Source organism: Glossina fuscipes, unplaced genomic scaffold (genome assembly GCF_014805625.2).
Source record: "Glossina fuscipes isolate IAEA_lab_2018 unplaced genomic scaffold, Yale_Gfus_2 27, whole genome shotgun sequence".
In the NCBI taxonomy this organism is placed as follows: domain Eukaryota; kingdom Metazoa; phylum Arthropoda; class Insecta; order Diptera; family Glossinidae; genus Glossina; species Glossina fuscipes.
The window spans coordinates 3,472,337-3,499,449 of record NW_023998422.1 but is presented as its reverse complement, the minus strand read 5'-3'; the positions used below and the strand labels follow the sequence as shown (position 1 = coordinate 3,499,449).

General features: G+C 34.5%; 2 protein-coding genes across 4 annotated transcripts in view; both read right to left on the bottom strand.

Annotated features, from left to right (window-relative positions):
• The window catches only part of LOC119635701 (GATA zinc finger domain-containing protein 5), a 46,227-nt gene that overhangs the window by 8,758 nt on the left and 10,356 nt on the right, over positions 1–27,113 (bottom strand). Inside the window, exon 2 of one of the 3 annotated variants that reach the window (XM_038030666.1) lies at positions 20,170–20,300. The exons of 1 other annotated variant lie outside the window; for it this stretch is intronic. The gene's annotated coding sequence lies outside the window, so the exon portion shown is untranslated. Of the gene's footprint in view, positions 1–496; positions 520–20,169; positions 20,301–27,113 lie in introns of those variants that run through there. One more of the 3 variants, XM_038030667.1, reaches the window with a different exon arrangement.
• On the bottom strand, positions 16,703–18,474 carry LOC119635700 (lamin Dm0-like). The gene has a single exon (XM_038030665.1). The coding sequence runs from the start codon at positions 18,392–18,394 to the stop codon at positions 16,955–16,957; it is 1,440 nt and encodes a 479-aa protein (XP_037886593.1). The 5' UTR covers positions 18,395–18,474; the 3' UTR covers positions 16,703–16,954.

Below are 27,113 nucleotides of genomic sequence, written 5' to 3'. Positions count from 1 at the left end.
CGAAGAAGTTTTTAAAAAAAAAATTTAGCTTTAGTTGTTACACTGCATATTGCTCGACTGCGTTGTTAGGAGTAGGCCACCATGTGTATGAATGCCTAGTTTGAGAACAAATTGAACAGCCGAGCAAGTTGCAACAGTCTTTATAAGAAATTTTTTGTGAATCTGTAAAAAGTTGAGTAGAAAAGCGGTACAATCGCTATAGTGGGTGACGGACTAACATTAAATACCCTACAGCATCCTACAGCTATTCGTATATCCAGTGATCAAGTTTGAACCTTTTTCGATAGGGTTCGTTCCTGGGCGAAAGCCTATCGGTGTACCAGATTTCATTAAAATATCTCGAAAATTTAGAGCTGTAGGTCCAGCACAAGAAAACAAGGCGGACTAACAGACTAATAGATAAGTTTATTTATTAGGATTTAAAATTTGAGTCCGAATCGATCGGTACGATTAAGGCTAGACTTATTCAAAGTCATTCTGTGCGTTGCATACATACCCACAAACCTGATGAGTCCTTGTGCCATAAAAAAAGGGCGCAAAATGCATCATGACGGTATTTGGCCTTAGAAGAAAAGACTTGAACCTTTTTTCCATTTTCCTTTTCGATTGAGAGTGCGTCGTGGATGATAGTGCCGTTCGTACTAGTTCTCTAATAATCCTCGGATGACTCTAAAATAAACCCAGGAGGAGTCTCCAAATGTATCTAAGACCAGTCTGGTCCATCCGATGTAGATCGGGGTACACTAAACGTATACGAAACCCCACCTGCTAAAGCAAAAGTATAAATTTCTTTTATTTGTGGTATATAAAAATGCATGATTTGAAGAGAAAGGCGGTAATTAAATCTATTCTGGAGCATGGTAACATCTCTGCTAGTTTTTGTGAGTCGGATACAACTTGAGGAGAAGCCAGCAAAGAACGCAAACACCGCAAAAAACCATTCGGTCAACTCGTTTATTTTTATTTAGGTTCAGGTCTCCCAAAGCAAAGCATGCTCTAACCCTTCTTTGTCAGCTCCGTAGTTCTGGCCTTGTAAGATGTAGTATATGTAACTATATATTAACACAATAGTTCTTAAAAAAACACTATTCAAAAGACATAAGGTATACGGAGGAGAGAAATGACATTATCTACATGCAATTTCGTTAAGAAGATTTCATTCACTCGAAAAACTCGTCCAGTCGAAACCGTCTTTGCAAAGCAAAAGTGTTCACCTAGCAATATCTTAGCCTAGCTCTGACCTTGAAAAGGACAGCAACGTTTTAGCTTTTTGTACCTTATTACCGAAGTACAGCCGAACGTGAACTATGTGGTCTTATAAATTGATGTTAAGTAAGCCTAATACCAGTATTCACAGTTACTATATGAGAACGCATGAGCTGTTAGAACTCTCTCCCTTCATTCATTACACTTTTCATTAAATAATCGATCGAGAGAAGTGCGCACGGAAGCCGAATTCTATATCACATGAATTATAGTTTTTTCCTTTTTTTTTGGCCTAAGAAGAATAAATGCAAATATACATCGATCGCCAATACAAACACTGAAGTGTATGCCAACATAAACAGAGAAGATATTGACAGCTATCGTCTACGTTGTCATATTTTAAAAATAATGCGATATGAACCCTACATTGAATTTAATCTGGGTGATTAATAAAATATAAGATAAAAAGTGTATTGGAAAAGCAAGAAAAACGCGTATCTATTATCGTAAGTATAATATTAACTGGTGGTATGGTTGTATGTCAATTCATGTTGATGTTTTCATAGGACGATTGGAACGATTTCTTATTGAATTTTGATAAGCATTTCGATTCAATTTAACAAACACATTTCCCAAAGGTTATAAATTACGACTAACAACATGGTACGATTTACCCATATTGCCTGAGTCCCGTTCAGACGATATCGTAAGCACATTGCTTAAGCAAATCATTCTGATTTCCATATCAGTTTGGCAAATACAGTAAAAGCTCCTTATTCGCGGGGGATACGTTCCATAAAAATGCCGCGAATACAGAAACCGTGAATACGGAATGATAATTTATATGGGATTATAGGGGATACGTTCCTAGGTGATAAAATAAAAAAAAATCAAATATATAAAAAAATCAATTTAATTGAATGCGAATGTGCATTCAGTTTTTCCCTCTTTAGGCAATTTGTTATTTGGGGAAATTACTTAGCTGAAATGAACTAGATTTGGGATTTTCGCAAAAATACTTTACTCATTGACTAATAAGGTTCCTTTCATTCTGTTTGTTTACATTCTCAAAACCCGCGAATAAAGAAATTTATAGCCGCGAATATGGGAATTGGTCGCATTTTTTTCATCCGCGAATAGTGAAACCGCGAATAAGAAGCTTTCACTGTAAATGCATGAAGTTTGGCCAACTTTGTGCTGACAAACAGAAGAAGGGAACTAACGGCGAAGTAAAAATTAGTTTGATCGGTTTTTTTACGGTCAAAAAGGCTTTTATTTTAGAGCAAAATGAATTAACTGACCAATCAGGTTCCTACCTCTCAGCTTACCTATATATCGTCATACAAACAATAAGTCGGCGTTGAGCGGAAGAAGTAATGCCTGCTAATAAAAAGAATTAAATGTCGATACTCTGCAGTATAGGGTGCATAAGAGCAATCCTCACCCACAGAATATACGGACATTTTTATCGCTTTATCTGTTGTATTGTGTGAATAAGGATAATAGTCATAAATAAAAACTTGGATTTGTTTTGCTTTTAAAAGCAAGCGAATGATAGATGGAGCTCTCCGTTTATGTTGATCTGTAGACGTGTTTTTTTAACCGATAACCGATCAACGTTAGCAATTTGAAACTGTTATCTTAACTTTTGCTAGCGCGAGAAAACATATCAGGACAGGACAGGTGTAAGCGTGAACAGGCCTAGATGGCTTCAGAAGTGTCTTATATTATATTGTAGATTATCTGAAATCCCTTCGAGGTGTTTCAAAAACAAATACACTCACTGATCAAGCATAGAAATAGACACACTAATGTGGGAGTTGAAAAATAAAATTTGTTTAAATATAATCATCAGTCATTCAGGGGATGTGTCTTATGCGTGCAACATGCTGAAGGGTCGGAAAGAAGTCATGGAAGAGAGGTGATGGCCGCAACCTAGTATATGTGTGGCCAATCAACAAGCCTTATGCCTTTATCGACTGAGCATTCACTATAGCCACGACCTAAGTAAACTTTAGGTAACATAAGGAAAAATTGAGATTGCAAAAATTTTATCGAACACCTATTGAAAGGACCTGAATAGAACAACCTGTAAAAGAAAAAAATTTTTTTATTTATCGTACGAATTCAAAGCAAATTTCACATCACTGTTCGCTGAAAGCGATAATAAATAGTTGAGAAATTCACTTTCACCCCACTTTCAATTTATGTATGTTGTATGTACCTATCGATTGACTATTCATTGTATACTAAGTTTAATTTGTTTTTTTGTAGAAATATGAAGAGGGTTTTTGATTTATAAATAGATAATGTGGATATCATTATGACTTCTTTTGCACGGTTTTTTGGGAAAGCATTTAGGGCTGTTTCATCTTACACGATTTTTTAAAGTTGTGGAACATATTCCCAAATTTACCATACGTTGTGTGTACTTTCTTACACGATTTGCTCTTGGCACGGATTTCTAAGGAACGCATCTACCGTGTAAAAAAAGGGTTGAGTTTGTATGAGCAGACAGAGTACCGCTTGAATGCTCGATATTTTTGCCTTAAATTGACAACCTTTACACAAGGGTATGGAAAACTTAAAGTAGATCGACTTGATGTTAGTTGTAACATTATTCTCTTATATTTCATATGTTTTCTTTTACGCGCAAGGCATAATTTCTTTGTTTATATTACATTTGAATGATGGCATGGTGTTGAGCTAATCGTTCTTAATCTGCGCGCACATACACCAACATAAAACGAATGTTTACTTGAGTCGTTGCATATGACAGATGGACAAGCCTAATTCGACTTCAAATTTTATACTAATCAGAAATGTATATATTTGATAGGGCCTCAAGGCGCTCAGCTAAAGCGTTAAAAACGAAAAAAAAAACGGCCAGTACCTGTGAAGGGTATAAGATATCATACGCGTGCGTACATATTTTATAAACATAAATATTAATATAAATGATTATTAAATCATGGCAAAAAGAATGATTACAATCACGTTTTTAACCCGCAATAAAAAGACAAACAAACAGGGAAACTTTTCTACATTTACCCGTATTCGAGTATTCGAGATTCTGCTTAAGGCAAATGTATTTATTTATTATACTGAAGTACCAATATACATATATACACATATATATATATATATATATATATATATATAAAGATATACCCATATATATATATAACATTTATATACCACATATCTACACGTAGATATATATATGTCAGTATATGTAAGTGCACATTTATTTTTTTTTTTTTTTCTGTTTTTTTCTTTTTAATTTTATAGCATTTTGTACGAAAGTATCAGCAGACAAATTGTCGCTTTTTGTGTTTGTTTTATTTTCGTGATTTTCGTGAATATTTATATACATGCGTCTATATATATATATATATATATCAACGTATGTATATATGGTTATATATTTTTATGTGCACTCATGTGCATATGTCTCTTTATAAGGATCATGTATGTATGTTCAAGTATGAATCAATTAAATTGTAATTTATAACCAGATTTGTAAATGTGAGTTTGTTTTTTTTTCATTTATTCATTTTTTTTTTGCGAAACGGTTTAATGATATGATAAAATAAAATACAATAAATAAGTAAAAAAAAGAAAGATAAAAAAAATAAATAAAAAAACAACATAAAATTTATGTTAAATATGGTGGGCAATTGATATATAGGAGTGCGCGATTATATTTCTTAATGGACGTTAAGGTAAAAAAAAAAAACATTTTATTGCAAAAATTAAAAGTATTCGTTTAAAAATTTACCAAATTTTGGTCAATTTCTTCAACACAAAATTTAAAACAATAACCATAAGTTTTATACCCCACACCGCTTGTGGTACAAGAGCATATTAAATTTGTGCGGATGTATGCAACATCCAGAAGGACTAGAGATGAGCCATCTCTTACTACACTCATCGACTGAGGAAGCAATTCTGAGCTTGTCTGTCCGTCCACCCATCTGATTCCTTGTGTCCCACCTATAGATCGTACAGTTTTTGGCACGTTTCGATGGAATTTGGTACAGTGCAAGCACAAGATAATTTCATAACGGAAAATTTACATTTATTGTTCCCCGATTTCTTTTGGCATCTTTACTAACTTGAATGGACGCATTTTCTTTTGCCTATCAACGAACTAGTTTTTACTTCCGGTTTTTCTGTGAACCATCATTAAATTAATCTATTCACGGAGCTCCTAAGTTTTAGTGCATTGCACGGGCTCATCTCTTTAACAATTCGTGCGAACAATTCTAGGGAGTGCTTAGCGGTGGACCGCAGGACACTATAGTGCTTTTACTCATTTGTATCATATATAATCTATTATATTCCTCACATACATATATATAAGTATATATATATATATATACATCGGATCGTCAACGATGATGTTTATAAAAAAACTACTTTTTCACTTTATTGACATGAGCTAAATAACTAAATAGCAAACATCCAACTTCAATGAAAATTCAACCACATCAGACTAAACGGTGACCTTCAATTGATCCTTTGATTCTAGACTCTTTTGAAAGGTTAAAGTATTCTGTACGGCATTTGGAAAACAGTTTGAATACTGGTTGCGTCGTAGTAACACTAGACCTAAATGCAATATTAATATTCCGAAGTGTCTGCGGTACCTTCCTAACCACCAATGCGCCCGCGCATATAAAAGACATCCCCTTACTGAATGGTCAAAAAAAATAAAGTTACAAATTTCATCCTTGCCAACCTGAAATGCATACACACATGTGTAAATGTTATCCTTCCATAACATATAGAGACTTGAATGTTTAAATTTTCTAAATCTTTGAATAAATTTTTGATACTAAATTGAATTGAAGATAATCAAGCTTTTTCGCTCCCATCAACATCCATCTCCCTACGTTTTTCTGTCTTCAAAGTCGTAACAATTCAAAAGAAACTTAATATTTAATACATACACACATCCGTAGCTAAATTTCAGATTCCAGAATCCATTGATAATAAAAAGAAAGCATTGGAAAAAGTAAAAAAAAGACTTTCTCTGCGATTTTTGAAAATACCCTAACAATTGCTTTCTTCTCGACTCTTCTCTACCTACATAATCGTTTCTTATCAACGTCACGCTTACAATTAAACGCAATATATCGCGACAACTGGTCAAAACCAGTTTATTTAATACATTAATACCTGCAGTACATATCGAACTGAAATTTGACGAAAAATTATACGTTTGTCGGTTCGACTCAATAGCCATTACATATATTGCAATAAAAAGTAAGCATAAGAGTCCTTCTATACTAAAAAATACATAAAAATAAATAGAATAGCAAAGTCTACGAAAAAGATTAAATCACACAACTATGAATGTTATATTTAGCTACGACCGAATCTTTGATACCCGTTACTGTTAACCTTAACAAGACCTAAAAATAAAAAAAAGGAATAAACTGCATTTTTTTATTCTATAATAATGGGATGGGTGGGCGCAATTGATTTTTCCATTTCGGTGTGAATGTACTAACCACGGCATATACAGAAATTTTTTTGTCGTTGTGTCTGCTGTGTTCTCTGAATAATTGTGGTAATCAAATAAAAAGCCCAGCGACGCTATTGACAGATTTATATGACTTCTGGACAGTACCAACTTTGAAACGAAAGCAAAGCTGTTCTTAGCTCGTGTTGTATTCTAAATGCTCATCTTTGTTCTTGTCGATCACTGTCTCTCTTTTAGTTTACGAGTAATGCGTCGAAAGTAAATGTAAATGAGGATAAATGTCTTGCATTGTAGGCGTGTCATCATTTTCAAATAATTTTGCAGATTTGAAGACAACAGCTTAGTTTTTGCGGTCAAAAGACATTAGGCAGACGGGCGGACGGACGGACGGACATGCTTAAAACAATTGAAAATCTGATACTGGTTTATAGGATGTCTGAAGCCTCGTTCCGGACCTTGCAAACGTTTCGGCAAATGAATACACCTCTCTCTATAGGGATTTTTTATCATCGAAGGATGAAAATGTATTAAATTTCTTTTTTCCATTCCTATATAATGGATATCCGGCAAAAGTAAAGTAAGCTTTTCATTTGCTTTATATTTATTCAACTTAATTACTTTGCTTTCCTACAGAAATAACTATCAAGCATTTGACACAATGAACTCGATCGTTTATTATAAAGCAATTCCTTCAACCTTCAAATGACTATCGATTTAAATTTCTAGAAAACAATTTATTTATACATATTTATATATTTATATATTTATATATATATATATATATATATATATATATATATATATACATTTTTTTTTTTTTTTTTACTTATTTTAAACACATCAGCGTGTAACAAATACATGCAAAATATAAGAATCTTTTTCAAAGTTTGAAAAATATGACAAATAAACAAAAAGCACTTACATAGAATATTCAAAGAATTTCAAAATTTATATATTTATATACAGTCGTGTCTAGTGTGTATATGCAAGTAAATAAATTTACATATATTTATAAAATATAATATAATTCTCTTTCAAAGTGAATGAACCGTTTTGAATATATACAAATGCGTATTTATATATATATATATTTGTGGAATAAATATATAAATAAAATTCATTGTTTTCCTCTTTATCATGAAAAATGGTTAAGACAATGTTTATATAAAAAAAAATAAATAAAAAGAACATAATTCTTAATCTTTTTCGTAGACTTGAAATCACATAATGAAAAATACTGCGTAAATTATTTAAAAAAAACTGAGATAAACAAAATAACTCATAGCTGCCATTAAGCAAATGAAGCCAACTTTATAGTAAAAGTTAACTTTGTTTCTCTATTATATGGAAAACGAATGCAATATAACCGACAAAAGCAGACGAGGAGATGGAGTACATTTAATTCCTCAAGAAGCAGAAGAACCTTTTCGCAAACTTTTGCATAAGTGCCAAGGAAAGATAATGCATTAGCCATAGAATAAAATTTATGTGTAAGTCGAAGTTGTACAGAAGAGAGAAAACCTGAAAATGTTCTTCGATGTTCTTCGATATTAATTATCTCTTTCGCCTTTTTCTCACAAATTTTTTAGTTGTTTTTTTTTTCTGATTTGCAAGTATTGCGTATAAGGATTACGACTCCTCCTCAATGACCGAACAGACAAATAAATGAACTTGCTGGCCAACGGAAGGGTGGACGAACGATAAAACGGAACAATGGTGAACGAAGGAACAGGCGGATCCAGGCATAGGAGGATCGGAGAAGAAGCGAACCACCTGGAAGGTGGGCGAAAGGACAGATGACCTACCCAAAGGACGAGCGAATGAAAGGACACGCAGAGGAATAAGCAGGTGAAAGAAAGTAAGCTACGTAACATGGTCAGCTTTTCGGAATATTACGCTTCCATGGCACATATCCATTCTTCGCTACTTAGAATAAGACTCTTACGAAATCAGAAGAAAAATCTACTTTGCCCCAAATAAATACATCATCTTTGGCGGAATTATTTTGTTCTTTTGTGGAAATCAATCGTTTTACTAAAATTAATCGGCACTTAGTAAAAGCATTTAATGAAAACAACATCAAAAATGCGAAATATTCGCACTTAATCCTTGTGGTAAACACAAGCCAATAATAAAACGAACCGAAAAACAAATCTTTGACGTAAGGCATATAAATATCTGAATAGCGAATCTTCTTCTTCTTCTTGTTTTGCAAAAACAGTTTGCATTACTTTTTCCTTATAAAATACCTGTGCGTACGCACAAGTATGCAAACACACAAAATATCATATACATGTATACGTATTACGCAAGAAAAAGATCAACGCTCTAACGCAAAACTTTTCTTTCACAAACTTTTTTGTTTTTTTTTCTTAACGTAATTTTAAATTTAGAATTTTTTTTAATCACGAGATGAGCATCTGGGCTAATGCTTTGTATTTATTTAATTTTGTATTATTTATTTATTTTTTTTTTTTTTTTCTGTTACTCACGTCGAAGAATGCTTAACATTTCATAGCGTGCCAAACAACCAGAAAATGTTTATAAAATTTAAATAAAACACACATTTTATTTCATTTTATAAGCTGCAAAAAAAAAAACAAAGAGGTCGCCAACACAAACTCGATAACGGGCCGCAAGTACTTAATAATACATCGACCATTAGTTCCTATGACGAAGTAAGAGAAAATATGTGTTACTGCAAAAGTCATACAATCAATCCAACGCGTTGTCCAAGATTGCAATTTTAATTTTATAGAATCATTTCCCAAGACCCTTAAAATACGGTTGAAATCCTCTGCGAAGAGATAATCATTTAATCCAAATCCTTTGCGGGATTTGCTATATACTAGTCGCTGAGACACAACATTGGAGAATACAATGACTGGAGCAGCAATTCAAAGTCCGACTCATCCAAATTTTGCCATTGCATCAATCGATGGAACGTCGTCTTAGTGTGGGTGCACATTAGGCGAACAGCTTTCTTACTCTAGAATTTTTAATTTCTCGGGTTTCGATATTTTTAGGACGTCAGCCATCCCTCGGAACTTTCCTTCTTATTTGTTGAAAACAATTTTCAGGATTTTCTGGATGTGTTCTGGTGCCACTTAGCCATCCACTGTATTGATTACCATCAGGGTTCGAACGTCACATTTTGAATTCAGCAAGCAATAATCACTAAATTGTTACTTTCGATGGAAAAGCATTGTTGCAAAACTTTTCATATGTGAACTCAACAAACGAAACTCGAGTTGCTTTGAAAATAATAAAGCTATGGTCCCAAAAAACTATTCGAAACACGTGATAGAAATGATATGAAATTTTTACCAAGGATTTTCCTAAGGAATGGAATTTTCCTAAAACAATATGGATTTTTGTTAGAGGCGGCCTTGACGTCTTAATCCTGGAACTTACTGATCGACATGTTACTTTATAACGTCGTTATATGAATAACACTAATAACTGTGTTAAGCGAAGTGCCGTAGGGTGTTCAACAGTCATCAGTAGCCGTCGCCCAATTCAATGCTTTCACTTACATTTATATAGATAGCTTTGTGGCTATAGAACGTAAAAGTTTGAACTAGTCATCTGCGCTTCTAAAATTAATCTCAAGCTACAATGTACAAAACAGATTCGCCTTTTATTTCAATTTTTGTCTATGGGAAAAGTGATAAGTGGATTGAGGCAGATCTATTGAGAATCTTGTGTTCACTAAAAATATTTATGTTTAAAAAGACTCGACTAGAGACTTGGCCCCAGTGACAGGCAAAGTGCAAAACTCTCAAATAAAGGCGAGGACTGTAAAAGACGAGGGTAAGGAAAGATTTTATCTAAAAGTAAATCATTTGAATTACTAAGATGCGGATGGACAAAATATTTCCGAGGGTAAATTAAAGTGAAATAATTTCTAAGAAAGCATTACTCAACAGCAAATGTCTTTAGCTACAAATTTCATCTTCTTTGTTTTTTTCTCGCGCGCATGTGATTTATCATCATTTATATGTTTAAGATTTGAAGGAAAAGCTAAACAAATATAATTCACTCATCACATGGTTTCCTAATAATGTGCTAATGTAAAAAACATACATATGTGCGTGAAAAATCAAAAAGACAAACAAAAAAGAAAAAACAAGTTAGTCAAACAAAAAAGCTGTACTCGATTTGCGCCGCACTTTGAACACCTATCACTTATCCGCCAAAAAAAGTATGGAGGAAGTAGTTTTTAAAGTATTGCTGGCTATGATGGTGAAAAATTCACAGCGCCACGCCGTCGACGAAGATATGGTGAAAGTTAGTTTTTATTCTGAAGTACATCCAGGGCGTTTCTCCATCGTGGGTAAGGTCCTTTACCACCCATTAATTCTAAAGTTACGTACATATCGCATAACACACCACCACGACTCGTCGTGTTTTAAGCGTACTGCCCGCTTTGAGAATAACCTACCAGCGGTGGTAGTTCCTAATGCCTCCGTTTTCAAGTCGAACGTTCAGAAACAATTCTCCGTCTCTTCACCCCTCTCTTCCTAAACACATAGAAAGCATCCCCTCACCGGGCAGCCATAAAAAAAGAAAGGGAAATATTTGAGAAACGGTTTTACACTATTCTCCATTCTCCTAATTCATCCGATTATCATCGATTTTCCTACTTCGCCTGACCACCATCATGCAAGAAAAATCCATCAATTTTAGTGTTCCAACAATAGGCGAACGATGAGACCAACGAACCAATGAAAAGCCAATATAGCTGAGCGAACAAAGAGCGCTTTGCGGCTAAGTCGACAAAAACTGTTGTGGGGAGATTGTATATATGTTTACATTATTTTTTAGTTTACACTCCTAAATTAAAAGTTTTCGAAGAAAATCAAGTAAATAAATAAATAATAAGAAAAATTATATAAAATCTTTTAGTTGCATACAAATGACTCAGAAATAGCGGCTGGTGAATTATAATCTCATCAAGCAGTTTGTCCAGTGATGAAGACAATATAATATGGCTTCGGCAAAAAACAACAATTGCCTGATGGATTTGATGACAGCAAATAAATTTTTATTTATATTTTTATGAAAAAGCAATTATTTCTGTTCAATTTTTTATTTTATAACTAAATGATTTTGTTGGACTCGAAGGCATGGGTTGTAAGTAATATAAAAAAGTAAGAAAATTGTATTCGGTCGTGACCGAATCTTTTATGTGCATCACTGTTATGCTAAAAAAAACTAAAAAAAAAGCGAAGGAACTAAGCTTTCGTACTTTGCAATATTGAGTGAAAGCGGGCACAATCAGCCGCCGATTTTCAGAATAAAAGATGAGGTTTTTTTGATTTGTTGCATCAAGATGATAAAAAATATGTTACCCGAAATATTTTCCATGGCTAACAACACATTTTCTCCATCACTCTAACAATTTTTGAATATTAAGCTTTTAAAAATCTTCCTATTTTGTCGCAAGCCGCAGCAATAATCGGACAGATTAGTCCCTGATAGGTAAGACGCTTGAATAAGCGCTCCGTCGTTGTGCGTTTCTAAGATATAACGAACCGATTTTCTAATTAAAACGGGTGGAGAGATGATAAGTGAAAAAGTCCTCATGTTCTGCTGCTTTTTTTTTTTTTTAACTTGCTGGCATTGTTTTTTGCGAAACGAAGCGTTCAAATCGATTATTTGTTGATCGTAGCGTTCGGTACTAGTGCTGATCGTCTTACTACACTTTAAAAGGCCACATCATTTTCGATTCCATTCCAAAGGCCATTTCATTCCATCAACCACGGAGTATCATCTTCTTGCTATAGTGATGCGATCTTGTGATAGATGTGGATTGGTCTGCCCATATCCACCCGGAAGCCTGACATTCTATAAAAAAATCTACTTTTCATCTCTTGTAACGATGCTACACAAGAAAACTTTGTATGTCCCCTTTGTTGTATGAAATGCAAATATACTCCCGAGGAAAGCTCTCCCCATTTTGAATATGAATATGGTCTACATCGGAAGACAATGCCTTTCCCATTGATTAACCATAATTAAGAATTTTAGTATATGAATGGCTGATGGCAAAACAAGGCACTTTTGGGCGTTGCTCATTTTTGCCGAGCACTTTCACTGTTATTAGTCTCTTCAAAAGTGGCCTGATTTGATTTCGCTTCAGCAATGACTTGCTGATGGAAATTCTGAACTTTCTTTAGTATTCAACCTTACGCAAAGCGCTCAAAACTGGTTCGTAATCAACGTTTATCTCCACAACGACGTCATAACGTAACATCTTGACCTTTCGCTTTGTTTTGGAAAATTTGTTCGAGTTAATCATAGATTCGCCGACCAAATCGCCATCGGAAGCGAACGTGGCATTTGCAGGCTACTGCTTTTGACAAAGTATCTGCTCCGGAAACGCCACGAATTTTTTCCTAACAAACATTTTCGTCCCCGTTGATGTGAGATTGAAGAGTAGATGTTTTTCTAATTTTGCCCCATTTTCAAAGCACAATTCTGTTCAATTGAATTAACAAACTTAACATTATCTATGCTCAACGCGATCCCCCTAGGTATCTAATGACCACCAACGAACGGCACCAACTTTTAAAGTTATGCCGACTGTTTTGTTGCCCATTGGAGATAAAAGAACTGCTTAGTATGTACACTGGATTTTATGTAGTTTTTTCCTTTTTTTTCCAAACACGGCAACAGCCAAAAATGTCATAAAACGAAAACCGAACTATCCCGAAGCGCACAGAGAGAGAAATCAAGAAATAAATGATTGTTGATAGTGGTTGAAGACTTTCAGTTTTTGACTGACCGAGAAAATATAAATGTTTTTGACATAACTGCGTGTTTATGTTACAAACATGATACTTTATTTAGCATGTCATCTTCTCTTACTGATAGATAGGAAAGAAAAAAAAAAAAAAAAGAGCAGTCACGAAAGAAGCAAAAAACTTTCAAAAGCCATTAGAAACTTAAGAATTAATAAATTTTAATTTGTTATACGATAATCCGTGCAAAATATGCAAATCGAATCCAAAAGAGTACCGTAATCGGTAGACGTAGTCTTATCATCAGCTGCTGTTTCTGTCTCTCTCTCTCTGCTCGGTCTGCACATAAAAGCAGAGAATTAAAGAACTAATAATTGGCACAAATATAACTTTCGCATTAACTGATAGCTTAGACATGAATCACGTCAGCTTAACGGTAATCATTTGAGTGGAATATAAAGTAATTGTAACGCTGTTCCTTTAAACTTTTCTTACGGTCGTTGTATCGTCCAACATCAGCTGAATCTATCAGATGCTGGCTGGTAAACTATACAAATTTGTATCAATTAATTTAATTAAAGTCAAGTAACGTTGACGACAACAGCATTTGACATCTGTTGACCAGCATGTTTTGCATAATAATCTAATAGAGAATAAACATAAGAATATATTCGTGCTAAATACATAACTTATCTAATACATGTTTATACATAACATATATACGTACGTATATACAATATTGGCAGTAAAAAAAAAAAAAAATGAAGAAAAACAATGGTTCGATATCTTTAGCCGACCGATATATTTTAACATTAACCTCAGATGTGATTTGTTTTCGTTTCAAACGATCAACAAACAAAAACAAATAAACAGAAATTTTATTCAGCTTAAAAACGAATGGTTTTGCATGCTACGCTTTTTATAGCCTACCGCAATTGTTGTAAAGTTAACCTGAAGGTGATTGACCCACCGTTTGTCATATCAATCGATTCGAAATCCTTTGAATGAATCAACTTAACCTGCTTGTAAAACAATGGCGCCGGGGGGGTAGATGAAACACAAGAAAATGAAACGGACAGATGGGCAGACAAACTTGAAAAGAATCAGAAAATGAATTTGTATTAGTTTTAATCGCTTGATGATAAGCTGACGTCAAAATATTTGCATTCAATTTGCTGCCGCTGCCATATATGATCCACCCATAGTGAATTTTGCTTTAAAAAGAAAATTTTGCTACGATAAGCAACGGTGCTTACGTGGACAAGCCTTTTCCAAGCAATGTAGCGTATAAGGTTCACCCTAGCTTGAGTGGCGTTTTTTAACTGAAGGCAGTGCGGCTTCGAGCGATATTTGCTTGAAAACGTTGCGTGCTTACACATTCTAAGCGGGTAAATTATTCATGCACATACGCGAACCGCATCCGCATCACATAGCCGTGCAATTTTCTTGATTTCTATATCGATCTTGTTGCCCCTGAAAAGATAGCTCATGTTGTGGGTGGTAGTGTTCGATTCGCCGTCAGCAGATTACACGAAGATGATCCGCCCCTCGATCGGGAGGGCAGAGATTGTGTGATCATGGGAACGACTATAAAAAGAAAAAAAATCATCTCTAAAGTGCTGAGCAATAGCAGAAAAATATGATTTGAGATACACAGGAAATGGAGAACATATTATACGATCGATATATCGAGTAGATGGGTGAATCTCCCTTCTAATTTGTGAATAAGCTTGTAATGGATTTCTTAATTCACGTAGCTACTGGCCAGTAACTGATTTGGTCACCAAGTTTGATTTTAATGATTTAATTTTCATCATTCCAAAGCTTTTTGCTCCGATTTCAATATATTTTAGCTTTAAACCTAAAGTAGTGAGAGTCCTATTTATTTTTTTCTCTCACTATATTCCGAGTCTTAGTTTCCAGCATTTCTTTTCCCAATAAGACACATAGGACATGTACGTGTGTCCTGTTGAGCCTTCGAGAATAAAAGGCTTTGAACTAAACAGTAAGTTTTTGTCATAATTTTGCTTAATACCTGACTTTGCCTGGCTTAATATAGATATACTCATTATATAAGACAATTCCATGCTTTAAAAGCTGCCTTTGGTGTGAAATGAAAATAATACAAAAAAATCAGCTACAGAAGCAGAATCACATTTTTACCGATTTTAGTAAATAGTTCGTAAGCTATAGAAAACATTTCAACTCTCGAGAATACTTTACAGCATAATAAACGTGACATGCTACGACATATTTGATATGCACAATGTGTGTGTAGAAATATATTGCACTCAAATTTATTGAGGTTCCAACAAAGTATCTTGTGTTCACCTTGTGTGAACATATTCTACTCAACAAGGTGAATCGAATGTTGTTGATTTCCTGACCCGCAATAAGAAGAAGAAAAAGAATATGTACGTCCGTAACATAACTTAATCGAAGAGTAAAATGCTCACTATATTTATTGTTCGCATTTACGCCTGATTCCAACAGTCAACTAAGCAACCACACAAAGGAAAACCAGCCATGCTTATCTCTATAGAAGAGTTTATTGAGAAATTTTGGATACGCCTATGAAAATTGTGTTCGCCTCCTTCGAAAATACTCCTCATTTGCCACAATTAGTTGATGAGCAGCGATATAAATATTTTTATAGAAAAAAGAAAACGTGATGTACGTGACTAAATTAAAAGAAAAAAAAAAAAGAAAACAACACGCCTGCGCATTAATAAATTCTTAAAAACAGTAAAAATTAAAAATTTACATTCAACTCGGGACGAAACTTTGATACTCTTCCAAAACATGTTAAATATGGCCAACTCGTCCACCCAAAATGTATACTACGTTTAAAGGCTAATTTCCAGATAGTTTTCGTTTCGTTCGTCCTCGGAGAGCGATGGTTGCGGGCGTGTGTCCAAGGACAATGACTATTTGAAAGGGTTTTCCGAAGACGAAAGCTCCAGTTTTTTTTTTTTTTGTTTATTACTACCATATTGGCCGACTTATTTCACCCATAGCTTCTCAGAGTTTAAATACCCTTGAAAATCCTTGTATCAAGTTGACTGCTTTCCGGATAGACAGTTTCAGGCTTTCCACTATTTCGATCTCAAGAGAATATCAAGCATACCAAAATTAGACTAATGCGCTGTTAGTGTCTGTAAACTAAAAGCGAACTCTTTCTCAAAGCTCAATCTGCTTTGGGGAGAATATTTCATTCATTTTTCAGTGGATCGCTTTTTGTTACATGCTTCGACTTACTTCCAATTTTATTCTGCATCGTGCGTATTGACAAGAGATTACTTTCAGAAGAAGACTAGATCTTAAGGAATTTACATAGAATAACGTAGAAAAACTTAAGGATAAAAGATGTAGTGTATGAGGTACACAATGTCCAGCAATTCTTGTTTACTTCATCTCTCAAAACTTTGGTGGAAATTTGTAGAAAATTTTAAAGAATTTTCAAATTTTAAATCATATCGCGAAAGCGAACAAAAGTAAATCTATTGTAGAACTACATAAAACGACATTTCTCGTCAATAACTTGTTGATCGGGACCAACCTGTGAATGACACATATTTTCATTAATTTCGTCATCCAATGCCGAGGCAACACTTTCCGACTCATCTATCTCTGAGCGTGTACGTTTTATCGAAGCTGGGCATGCATCAGTCATTGGTGAATTGCAACGTTTGACACCACGCGAGAAACTTAAGGATTGGTTTGGAGAACCGATCGCCGCACCGCCTGAGATAGGCGCCAAATTCAAGCGAGATTCCTCGCCGCACAAAAATTTGTTGTAAGCAGCGATCTCCAAATCCAATGAAACCTGAATGTCCATAAGATCTTGACGTTGCCGTAATTGATGCGTCACTTCAGCGCGTAAACGTTGCAGCTCAGCTTCTAAAGTAGCTTTGTCAGCAATATGGCGATCATGTTCATCATCTAATAACTGCTCCTTTTCTCGTATACGAGAATGAAGATCAGCATTAATTGACTCCAATTTAGTAACATGCATAGTAAGATCCTCAAAGCGCTCGCGAGCGCAACGTAATTCCTTCCTAGCAGTGTCGGTTGCATCTTTATTGGGTGCTGCTGCCGATTGAAGATTTTTCATCTCATGTTCGTACACTTTTTTAATTTCATCACGATTAGCTTGCACTTGTGCCTCGTACTGATTGCGTAGTTTTTGAAGGCACTGTTGTAATTTTCCTTCATATTGTTCAGAAAGGTGACCACCGATCTTATCGATTTCGATCTGACGACGCGATCGAGCCTCACTAACCTCTCGTTTATGCTGTTGGTCTTTGCAAGTGAGTTCTTCACGCAAAATTTGTACAGCATTCGCCAAATTCACCCGAGTCGAAGTTTCTTCTTGAACATTTTCACGCGTTTCATTCAAAATATTACGCAAACGATCATGTTCCTTCTGTAGCTCGGTTAGCTCATCGATGGCTTTTTCACGATCAACCTTCGAAGCGCTATATCTTGCAATCAAATCGGTTGCACGTAACTTATGCTTACGGGCATTTGCTTTGAAAATACTACAATCGTTGGTTTTGTTATCCAATTTTGCTTTTATTTCTTCATTCTGCTCACACTGACGTTTAAATTCAATTTGCAATTTCAATTTGTTCCGCGCCATTCCATCAAGCGCACGACGAGTATCGCTCAATTCGCTCTCATATATATTTTTTATGTAATCGCCTTCACGCGTCACATTATCACGCGCGGTTTGCATTTCCATTGACAGCCGAGCATTCTCGTTTTCGAGATTACGCATTCTATCAATATAAGCGGCTAGACGGTCATTTAAATGTTGCATCTCCGCGGTCTCTTGAAGAAGAGAACAATGACTCGGCAAACTAGCAGATGGATTACTGTTCGGTATTGGTGGTGCGCAGGAGCCATTATGCGGCAGTTCTGCTGTAATTGCGCTGACACTTTTCGACATTGTAAGTTTTCTTTTTTAATATACCGGCGACTTTAAAACCAAAGGATTCTCCCCTCTTTTTTGGCGTAAAAACTATAAAATAGTTTAACCACTTTTTAGTTATATAATTGAGATTATTCTTATAATGAAAAAAAAAACGTATGACAGAGAGTATCAAATATTTGCTCACATGTCATTTGTTTCTACTTGTTTACTTGAATCTTCCCTAAGCAAACATACAGAAACACATACGAAAATTTGTATAACAACTATAAATAGGTTGACAATATTTACTTTGATAAAGAGAAATTGTTTATTGTCTATTTTATGGACACAAGTGCGGCAAGTATTGTCGACACAAATTGTTCACATTCTTCGTTAAAAAAAGAAGAAAAAAAAGGATGGTAAGCACATATACGCTTCAGAAAAAAATCTAACACCTAAACACATGTTAAACTTTTAAACGTCTTCTTCTTCTTCTTCTTCTTGAGTGTTCAGCGAGTCAACAAGAGATGATGATTCGCTGCGCGGTGTGCGAAGAAAAAAATTTAAACATATCTACCCCATAGAGACAACATACGTGCGTAAATAGTACATGGAGAAGAAATTTTTTTGCGAAAAATTCCTACAGCTTGTAAGAAAATTCCTTTGGAATATCAAAACGGAATCCTCACATCTTCCCACGCACTTATTCAAATATGGAATGCTCCGCAAATTATAGTCAGTTACATTAGACTGGGGGGGGATAGCAATTTATATCGTCATAGTTTTACTTAGGCGTGCCCTTCTGAAGAATGCGCCTCTCTAGTCTAGCGTACACACGAAGTGAACCAGATGAGTTAAATCGTAGAGCTTCTGTGTAGTTCTGTAAAATTGCAGGGAACGCCAAGGTCTTATCCAACTCATTGCTTTAAAGCAAGTAGCACAGCGCATGCTTACGCCTCCTATACCATTCTGAAGAATTACGTCTTCCGCACTCTATCGAAGCGACTTTTTCCCAGTCATCGGAACAATACATCCTGAAGCGATTGTTTAATGCATTCAGCATTTCTTTACTTTATACAATATCCTCTTTGGGAAGGCAGGATACCAACGAGCGTTTATGTGGAACTTTGCCGGCCCCTTCACCTATTCACTATTACCAGATTACCCTTTTCAAGGGCCTAACGGATTCCAGTTTAAAAAAAAATTCAAAGTTTAGAAAAATTGAAAGAGAAATTCTTCATTTTCCCATTCTAGAGCAATCACTCAAGTTCGACACCAATAGTCAGAAGAAGACAATCGGCCGAACAGAAGGACAAATCAGCAACGCTTGGCGTATCAAGCTGGGCAGAAAAGGTTCAATGCGAACAGAAAGTTCGGATGTTTGGATGTACTGATCTCTCCCCACTTTTAGTTTTTTCCTTGTTTGAACGGAATGTTCAACTATTCGAGTAATCAAATTTTACTGCAAGCTACATATGGATCTAAATATTTTTTATTTCTTTATTTATTGCTTTAGCACAAAATTTCTTTCAGCGTAAAACTCAATAAACCCCTGAATACATATTGACATGGATAGCTTTTATGTCTTTCTTTTCTATTTTTCAGCTTTATTTCGGTGTTTAACCGTCAAGAAATAAAAAAAAAAAAAAAATGAAAAAATATGAAAAAGAAATTTTTTTACGAAATTGTTTAACTAAAGCAGTTTGCATAAACAGATAGGCGAACAACAGCTTACAAAAGAAAAAAAAAAAACACGAACAAACATAAATACATAGCTATCTATTTGTTGAAAGACACACATGCATACATACCTCAATATATGGATAAAGAAAAAAAAAAAAAAAAAACAGTAATAAACACTTAGAGACTGGAACAGATGGCGGCTGAATAGTAGTCGTAGTAGTAAAATTAAGAGAAGAAGGGCATAACACATCTACACAATCTGCAAGAAGAAGAAAAAAATTGTATATGAAATAATAAGTAAGCAAACCAAATTCATCTTAACATGGATTTTAAACACCCATCATTTAAAATATATATATATATGTATGGAAATCTGTCAATTTCTTGTTAATTGAGCTCTTAAACTTAAACTTAAAGCGAACGTCTACTGTACGGCATTAACTTGAAATTCCCTTTTCTAACAATCTTCCTTAGATATTAGTTTTGTAGGCAATGGGTTGTCAACGTTTTGGTTTTATTAAAATTTCAAAAAACTATTTACTGAAAATGAATTTTATTTATGCCAACCAACTGAACTCCGCATCTTCGAATATTAAAATTCACCTATCCCTTTACATTAAGCAAATTGTCCTTTTACAAATTGTTTTCAAAATAAGTCGCGAACACCGTCTTTCATCCTGTAATTATGTGTTAGTCCTTGTAATTGCTCGATTTCCCGCCCATTTTTCTTAGTTTTGTTTTTTTTTTTTTTTTTTTGCAAAAAGTCAACAGAAGAAAGCGAAAACTATCAAGCGCTTTTATTACTTTCTTAACATTTTAGAAAATTTCCTTTTCGACATAATTGAACCGTTTTTCGATATAGGAGAAAAGACCAGTAGAACAGCTAAAACAAAATTTTGTTTTTTTTTGGGTTAAAAAATATTTCAAAGATAGCACCATCGAAGGTATTCCTGCGAGCTCGTAACACACTCTCTGTTTAAGGTGCTCTGCGTCCTAAGTCACTAGTGGTGCAAATTTTAATTTAAAAAAAAATCATTCAATCCAAAATGCCTAGGATTTCCTGAAAATCCTTATATTTTTAATATAATCAATTCATCAGGGGATGTCTTTTGTTTGCGTAATGCGCCAATAGTGAGAAGGAGATAGGGAAGAAGACGACAGCATGCCAATCGGTAAGTGTCATATCTTTGCTAACTGAGCGCTCACTACAGCTATGACTAATGCAAACTCGATTGCACTTTGAGAGAGATTTGAACCTGCGAAGATTCACTTGATAGGGGCCAATTGTTATATATTCGATTACCCATGTTGCAGTAGCTTTACCTCTTAAACAATTTTTACAGTCAGTGCCGAAAGATAGAATCACAGTAACTGAGATTTGAGCGCGCGAACACGGCTTGGTAATCGCCATTCGTAACTGTTCGCCTAATCTTGCGGATATTTTTTATTAATAAAACATATTTAACTTAACTTATGAAAAAATTCCTATGCACTTTTTTGCCAAACTTCGTCTTAGCATTACACTTACGGAACCCCTTTGTGAAACATTAAAGTCGCGAAAGTGCAGATAGGAAGCTGAAATTTAGCATAAATATTCCTTGATCGATCAAGAATACGAAATTAAGCAGTGACCGCGATTTGTTTGCAGACAAGGCAGAAGAAATTAAAACAACCTCGGAAAATATCGAGAGCTTTTTCTTTTTTTCGTCTATAACTTTCGATACCATGAAGATACCTTCCAAGACTTTTGATGATGTAGATGTTCGCTAGGATCGCTTTCATGTTCAGTCCAATCGGTTCATCAAAATTAATAGTAAATAAATAAATAAATTAAAATGAATAATAAAATCCGATTCAACGAACGTTGGAGTAAACGGGAAATAAATTGGAATTAAAAGGCATTACAAACCAACATACATAAAATCCAAACATAATGGCTTGCCTATGTTGCATTTTTAAAAACAAAATCCCCTCAAATTGGCGGGTGGAGTAAATATACTATTGAAGATACTTGGAAAAATTCCGAAGGAAGCGATTGGAAATTCAAATGTTAATCCCTTGGGCCAGCTTTGGAAATAGTGCTTTGAGAAAGACGCGTTTAAAGTGTCAAGTGCACACATACAGCCATAAAATGATCTTCAAAAAACCAACCACGGTCGCAGTTGTCTTTCCAAAATGCCATGGCTGCTGTTCAAGGGCTCATTTGAGTCGAAAAAAAAAAAATTAATTTTTTTAAAAATTTACAGTGGCCTTGTTTGCGGAAGAAGAAGAGCTTACGAGTGAAATTGTAAGCAAATTTAGCCCATTGTCAAATTCAATCTACAGAAATAAACAAACACAGGCGATAATGGAAGTACGTAAGCTTCCTAGGGTAACGAAGCATAAATAAAAAATCGAACTTTGAAGAGAAGATACTCAGTATGGGTTAGTCGACTTAGTTATGCAGATGCTACAGCCGCGCTGACAAACTAAGTATACTCGCATTTGCCGGCGGTGGCTATAAAAAACAAACAAATTGTATAAACATCTATATAGAAAAATTGTTTACAAATAACACACTTAACCTATTTTTTGTGTTAAAGAAAACAAAAAAAAAAAATAAGAAAAAACTTAGCTTTTAATCTAATTGAACTTTTTTTTTTATGTATTTTTTTTATTTTTATTATTGTTGTTAGTGTGGTATTTAGTGTAATTAAAAAACTTTATGCTATTGTTTTCATATATATATATATATATATATATTTCTTTCTTCTCCATTCTAATCTTATCACACTTGCTATGCACTCAGTTGGCAACACATACTTAAACACAAGCAGTAACACTTAATAACAATAAGTAGGATGTGATTAATTAAAGTGAAACAAAGAATGTTTTAAAATTAAGTAAAGAACAATAGTAATAAAAATTATTTTAAATAATGCTCGTAAATATATCAGAAAATATAACCTTAATTATATATGAAGTGCTTTGCTACAAGTTTTCGAAGACGAAAACACAAATAAAACATTATTCATCTTAAACTTTCAACGAAGTTCGGATACCCTAACGCTTTTTAGAAATAGCGTGAAGGTGCGACCTCATCTTCTGAATACATACTGTCTCTAAGCTCCACTCAATTGTATAAGTTATTGCACGGAGGTGTTTCTTGAAGACTCGAATATGTGTACTTCTATGCGAAACTTTGCCTTTCCTGCTTAATTCAAGGGATAGGAGTCTCAAGCCCTTATGAGTGACGCCTAGTGAATGGGTTACGACATCCGAAGCCCAAATAGGGCGAGTAGGCAGAGTAGGCGAACAATTAACGTTGGCGATCCTCTGCCGGCCCCATTTGGGCGACTCGGCAGAGCATGGTGAACTCGAAATTTGTTCTCACCAAATGAAATGATCACAAAGCAACGCTACAACCAATGGTTGACGCAATTTTGTCGAAAAATGTCCGTGATTCGGGTCGGACAACCTTCTCAACCATTTGCTATATAACGCCTTATTTTGAAAAGTCATCATGCCAGTAGCTGTATTAAGCGAACTCGTAAAGAATATGTAATCACGGGCCGTGTCCCCCTATAGACTTCTTAATTGTTCTTTAACAAAATTGTCTTCCTTTTGATCGATATTTGATCATCTTCATCCAAACGTTCGCTAATCGTACGTAAGTGAATATTTCCAAAAAGTCCTAAGTGTTTCACAGGTAGATTAAATGATTTTTTTTTTTTTAAATTCAAATTTGGACCAGTTACACTGTTTGCCACAGATTACCTTTGCACTGACAGTGCCTCGCGAAAATGTATCCGGTGATGACAGTTTTTTAATATTTTTCAAAAATTATTTTTTCTTTCTTTAATTCTTAAAGATGCGCCTTTTTAATTAACCTCGTTAGATATTATTATTCTATTATCGTTCCTTCTATGCAAAAAAAAAAATTGTCAAAACGCTATCTTTTCTTTTTTCTTATGATCGGTCACTCAGGAGTTATTACTAATATCGTAACATACAACTAATTAATCAGGGAATGTCTCCTCTTCGTGTAATATGGTGACAGGCGGAAAAGAGCGAGTAAAGAGAAATAGATAGCGATTGGTCGCTGCTTAGTGGACGTGTGGCCAAAATTGCCAAGTGTTATGCTTTTACCGATCGAGCACCCGCTACACCTACAACTAAAGTAAATTCAATCGCACAGGGATTTGGCTCCGTGGACTCTTACATGGTAGCCGCTATTCTTATATACTCAGGTAATAATGTTACCGTGGCCTTAACAACAATCTTGAGCAGTCTTTATAGGCACTACTGAAAAACACAACCACAGTATTATTATTTATCATATAGGTATATATATATATATTTTTCTAATGCACATGAAGGCACTAATTGCAGGTTACATAATTCCATTACAAATCAGAGCTGCCCCTTAATCAAACTGCCCCGTTGACGCGATTGGCGTAGAATTTACCTAAACGGTAGGCATTTTTTACTCAGCAAAGTGGATCATTTGTTGTTGATTTGCTGACTCGCAGAAGAGGAAGAATATGGTTAAGCTTGCTTATAGGACATTTTAGGACAGTCCTTTATAATTTTTATGAAGAAATTAATAAATCTAATACTGTCAGCAATATTTATGAAAAAGGGGTTTTAATCGAACTGAAGAAATATGTAGGTTTTCCAGAATTTCACGAATCCACAATCGCGACTAAAGCAAAAATAAAAGGAAAAATTCGCTAAAAGTTAGCTTTTTCCCGAAGGAACAGCCATATATACTCGGCACCTTGGAAAGTACACCAGGCAAAAAAAAATTGATTATCAAATTTTAAAGGTCTGTTCTGGTAAGTAAAGAGCACCAAATATTTCCAAAACTCTGCACGTCTTATAACCATCTTTTTGAAGCTTGGAAGTTGAAAAAGATTAAATTGGCCCACTAGTGGTCCTTCTAGTGCTAATATAAAAAGGGCTTGGTTACTTAACGGGGCCATTTGTATTAACTGCTGATTTTTAGACTAGGGAGTAAATAAGGTGTATTGCTTTGAAGTAGCGTTGAAGGTCGTCACTATGAACAAGGCAGTCGTTGATATACTCCAATTTTTATACTCTACACCACTTATAATAAGTATATATACTCTTAGGCCGACTTGAGACAGATTCAGTTCCAATTATATTCGAGCTCTTCTCAATCAGTTCCTGAATTGATTTAGACTGCAATCATCATCTATCCGCTTGCATATCTGATATATGCCAACGTAATTTGTGTTCACCATATAGGCTGCAAATGCTCAGAACATTTTGGCAAACTTTAGTACAGTAACATGTCTTGGCCAATGAGCTACGAAATCCACTTTCAGGTTCAGTGAAAAAAAAAGTTCTCTTTCGCATGCAAAATTAATACGAAATCTCCTCTATCCATGCTTATCCTCCCATATCCTCCCACTCTTATTAATGATAAGTTTTTGAATCTAAAGATTTTTGCAAGAAACAAGTCTTTACATTTTGTGATAAAAATTGGTTCCCACCTATTAAGCTACTGTCCTAAATATGAAAGGGTTACGTCTATTTCTTGAACTCGGTTTCGTATAGAAAAGATGTTTAAAAAATTAGTTTTATCCGGTTAAATATAATCAATTTTATTAAGCTATTGACTTTAGATCCGATTTGAAATTCTGCGAGACGAGGTCGCTGGTGGAATGTACTTAGTGCTGGCCTCCGCCTAGCTTGCTTTGGGTATAATCCAAAAAAAGTTTTCTAACAACAACGGATTGGACGTAAAAATTCCTCGCTGCCTTCCTTGGGATAATAAATTATCTTCTGAAAGTCCTCTCTTTTGAGTGCCTATCTTCTACTTCCGTCCCTCTACAATTAAATTGAGAATAAAAACAAGATAAGAGACATAGCTAAGAAAGTTAGTGCACACGTCCAGAAGAAAGTATTTTATTCCCTAAACAGATGCCGAGTCCCTTCAGTATACTTTTATTTTGCCTATTTAGACCATTGAACCGAACAAAGTTTATAGCTCGAAAATCGTTATCCTATAAAGAAAACAAGCAAGGAAAAACACTACAGACAAGACTCATCGTTGAATACCCTACACCATTTTGTTTAATACAGTCATTCATATAACATGGCCCAAAAAGTACTCCATTCCGAACCCTTTTCAGTAACATTCATCCTTAGGCCAAAACATTGTGTGCCTTATTTCTCCAAAATATCTGAAAAATTACGACCTTTACGTTGAACGGACAAACGGACAGAGAAGATTAGATCGATTCAAAGCGTAATTCTCAAAACAGTCGGTATAATAAGAAATGGCTCTTTATCAACTGCTTCCGGATGTTGCTTGCATCCTTAGCAATTAAACATATCCTTGTACCAAAAATGGTGTAGGGTATAAAAATCGAGTAATTTCGAATTTAATCTTAAACCTTGCGATGACCTTATCTTTTCGAACATCTTGACGTCGCAAATAAGAATAGCAAACTAAATATGCCTTAAGATTAAAATGTTAAAAACTTCTTTTCTTCATATTCGAGTAAATCGTAATCTTTCAAACGATTTCATAAACTTAATATAACGGTTTGTTTGGCCATAGAAGTGATAATAAAATAAATAAATTAAACGAGTTAATCGCAAGTTGGCAACAAAACTAATAAAACTTTGCATACGTTTGTACATATGTATGTGTATGTAAAATATATGTTCACATTTATGTACACATACAAAAACATAGGCACTTACAACCAGCTGCACATTAATACCGAAAATAAAATCTTTTCTTTTTTTTGTTGTTTTTGTTTTTCTCCGTTTCGTTATTTAACTCTATGTTCCAACCACATGCTTGTACACACTTTACATGCACATACACACTTAACTCAACTAAATTAATGATTAAATTACTAAATCATTGTTTGGTTTAGTTATGACGCATTGTTATCAATTTAACATCTGTTATTATACATATATATATATACATACATATATATATATATATATATATGCTTTGTTTTCTTGACATCATTTTTTATTGACATTTTCACTTGATATTTGAATTCTATATTAAGTTGATTTATAGCAAAAAAAAAAAAAAAAAAAA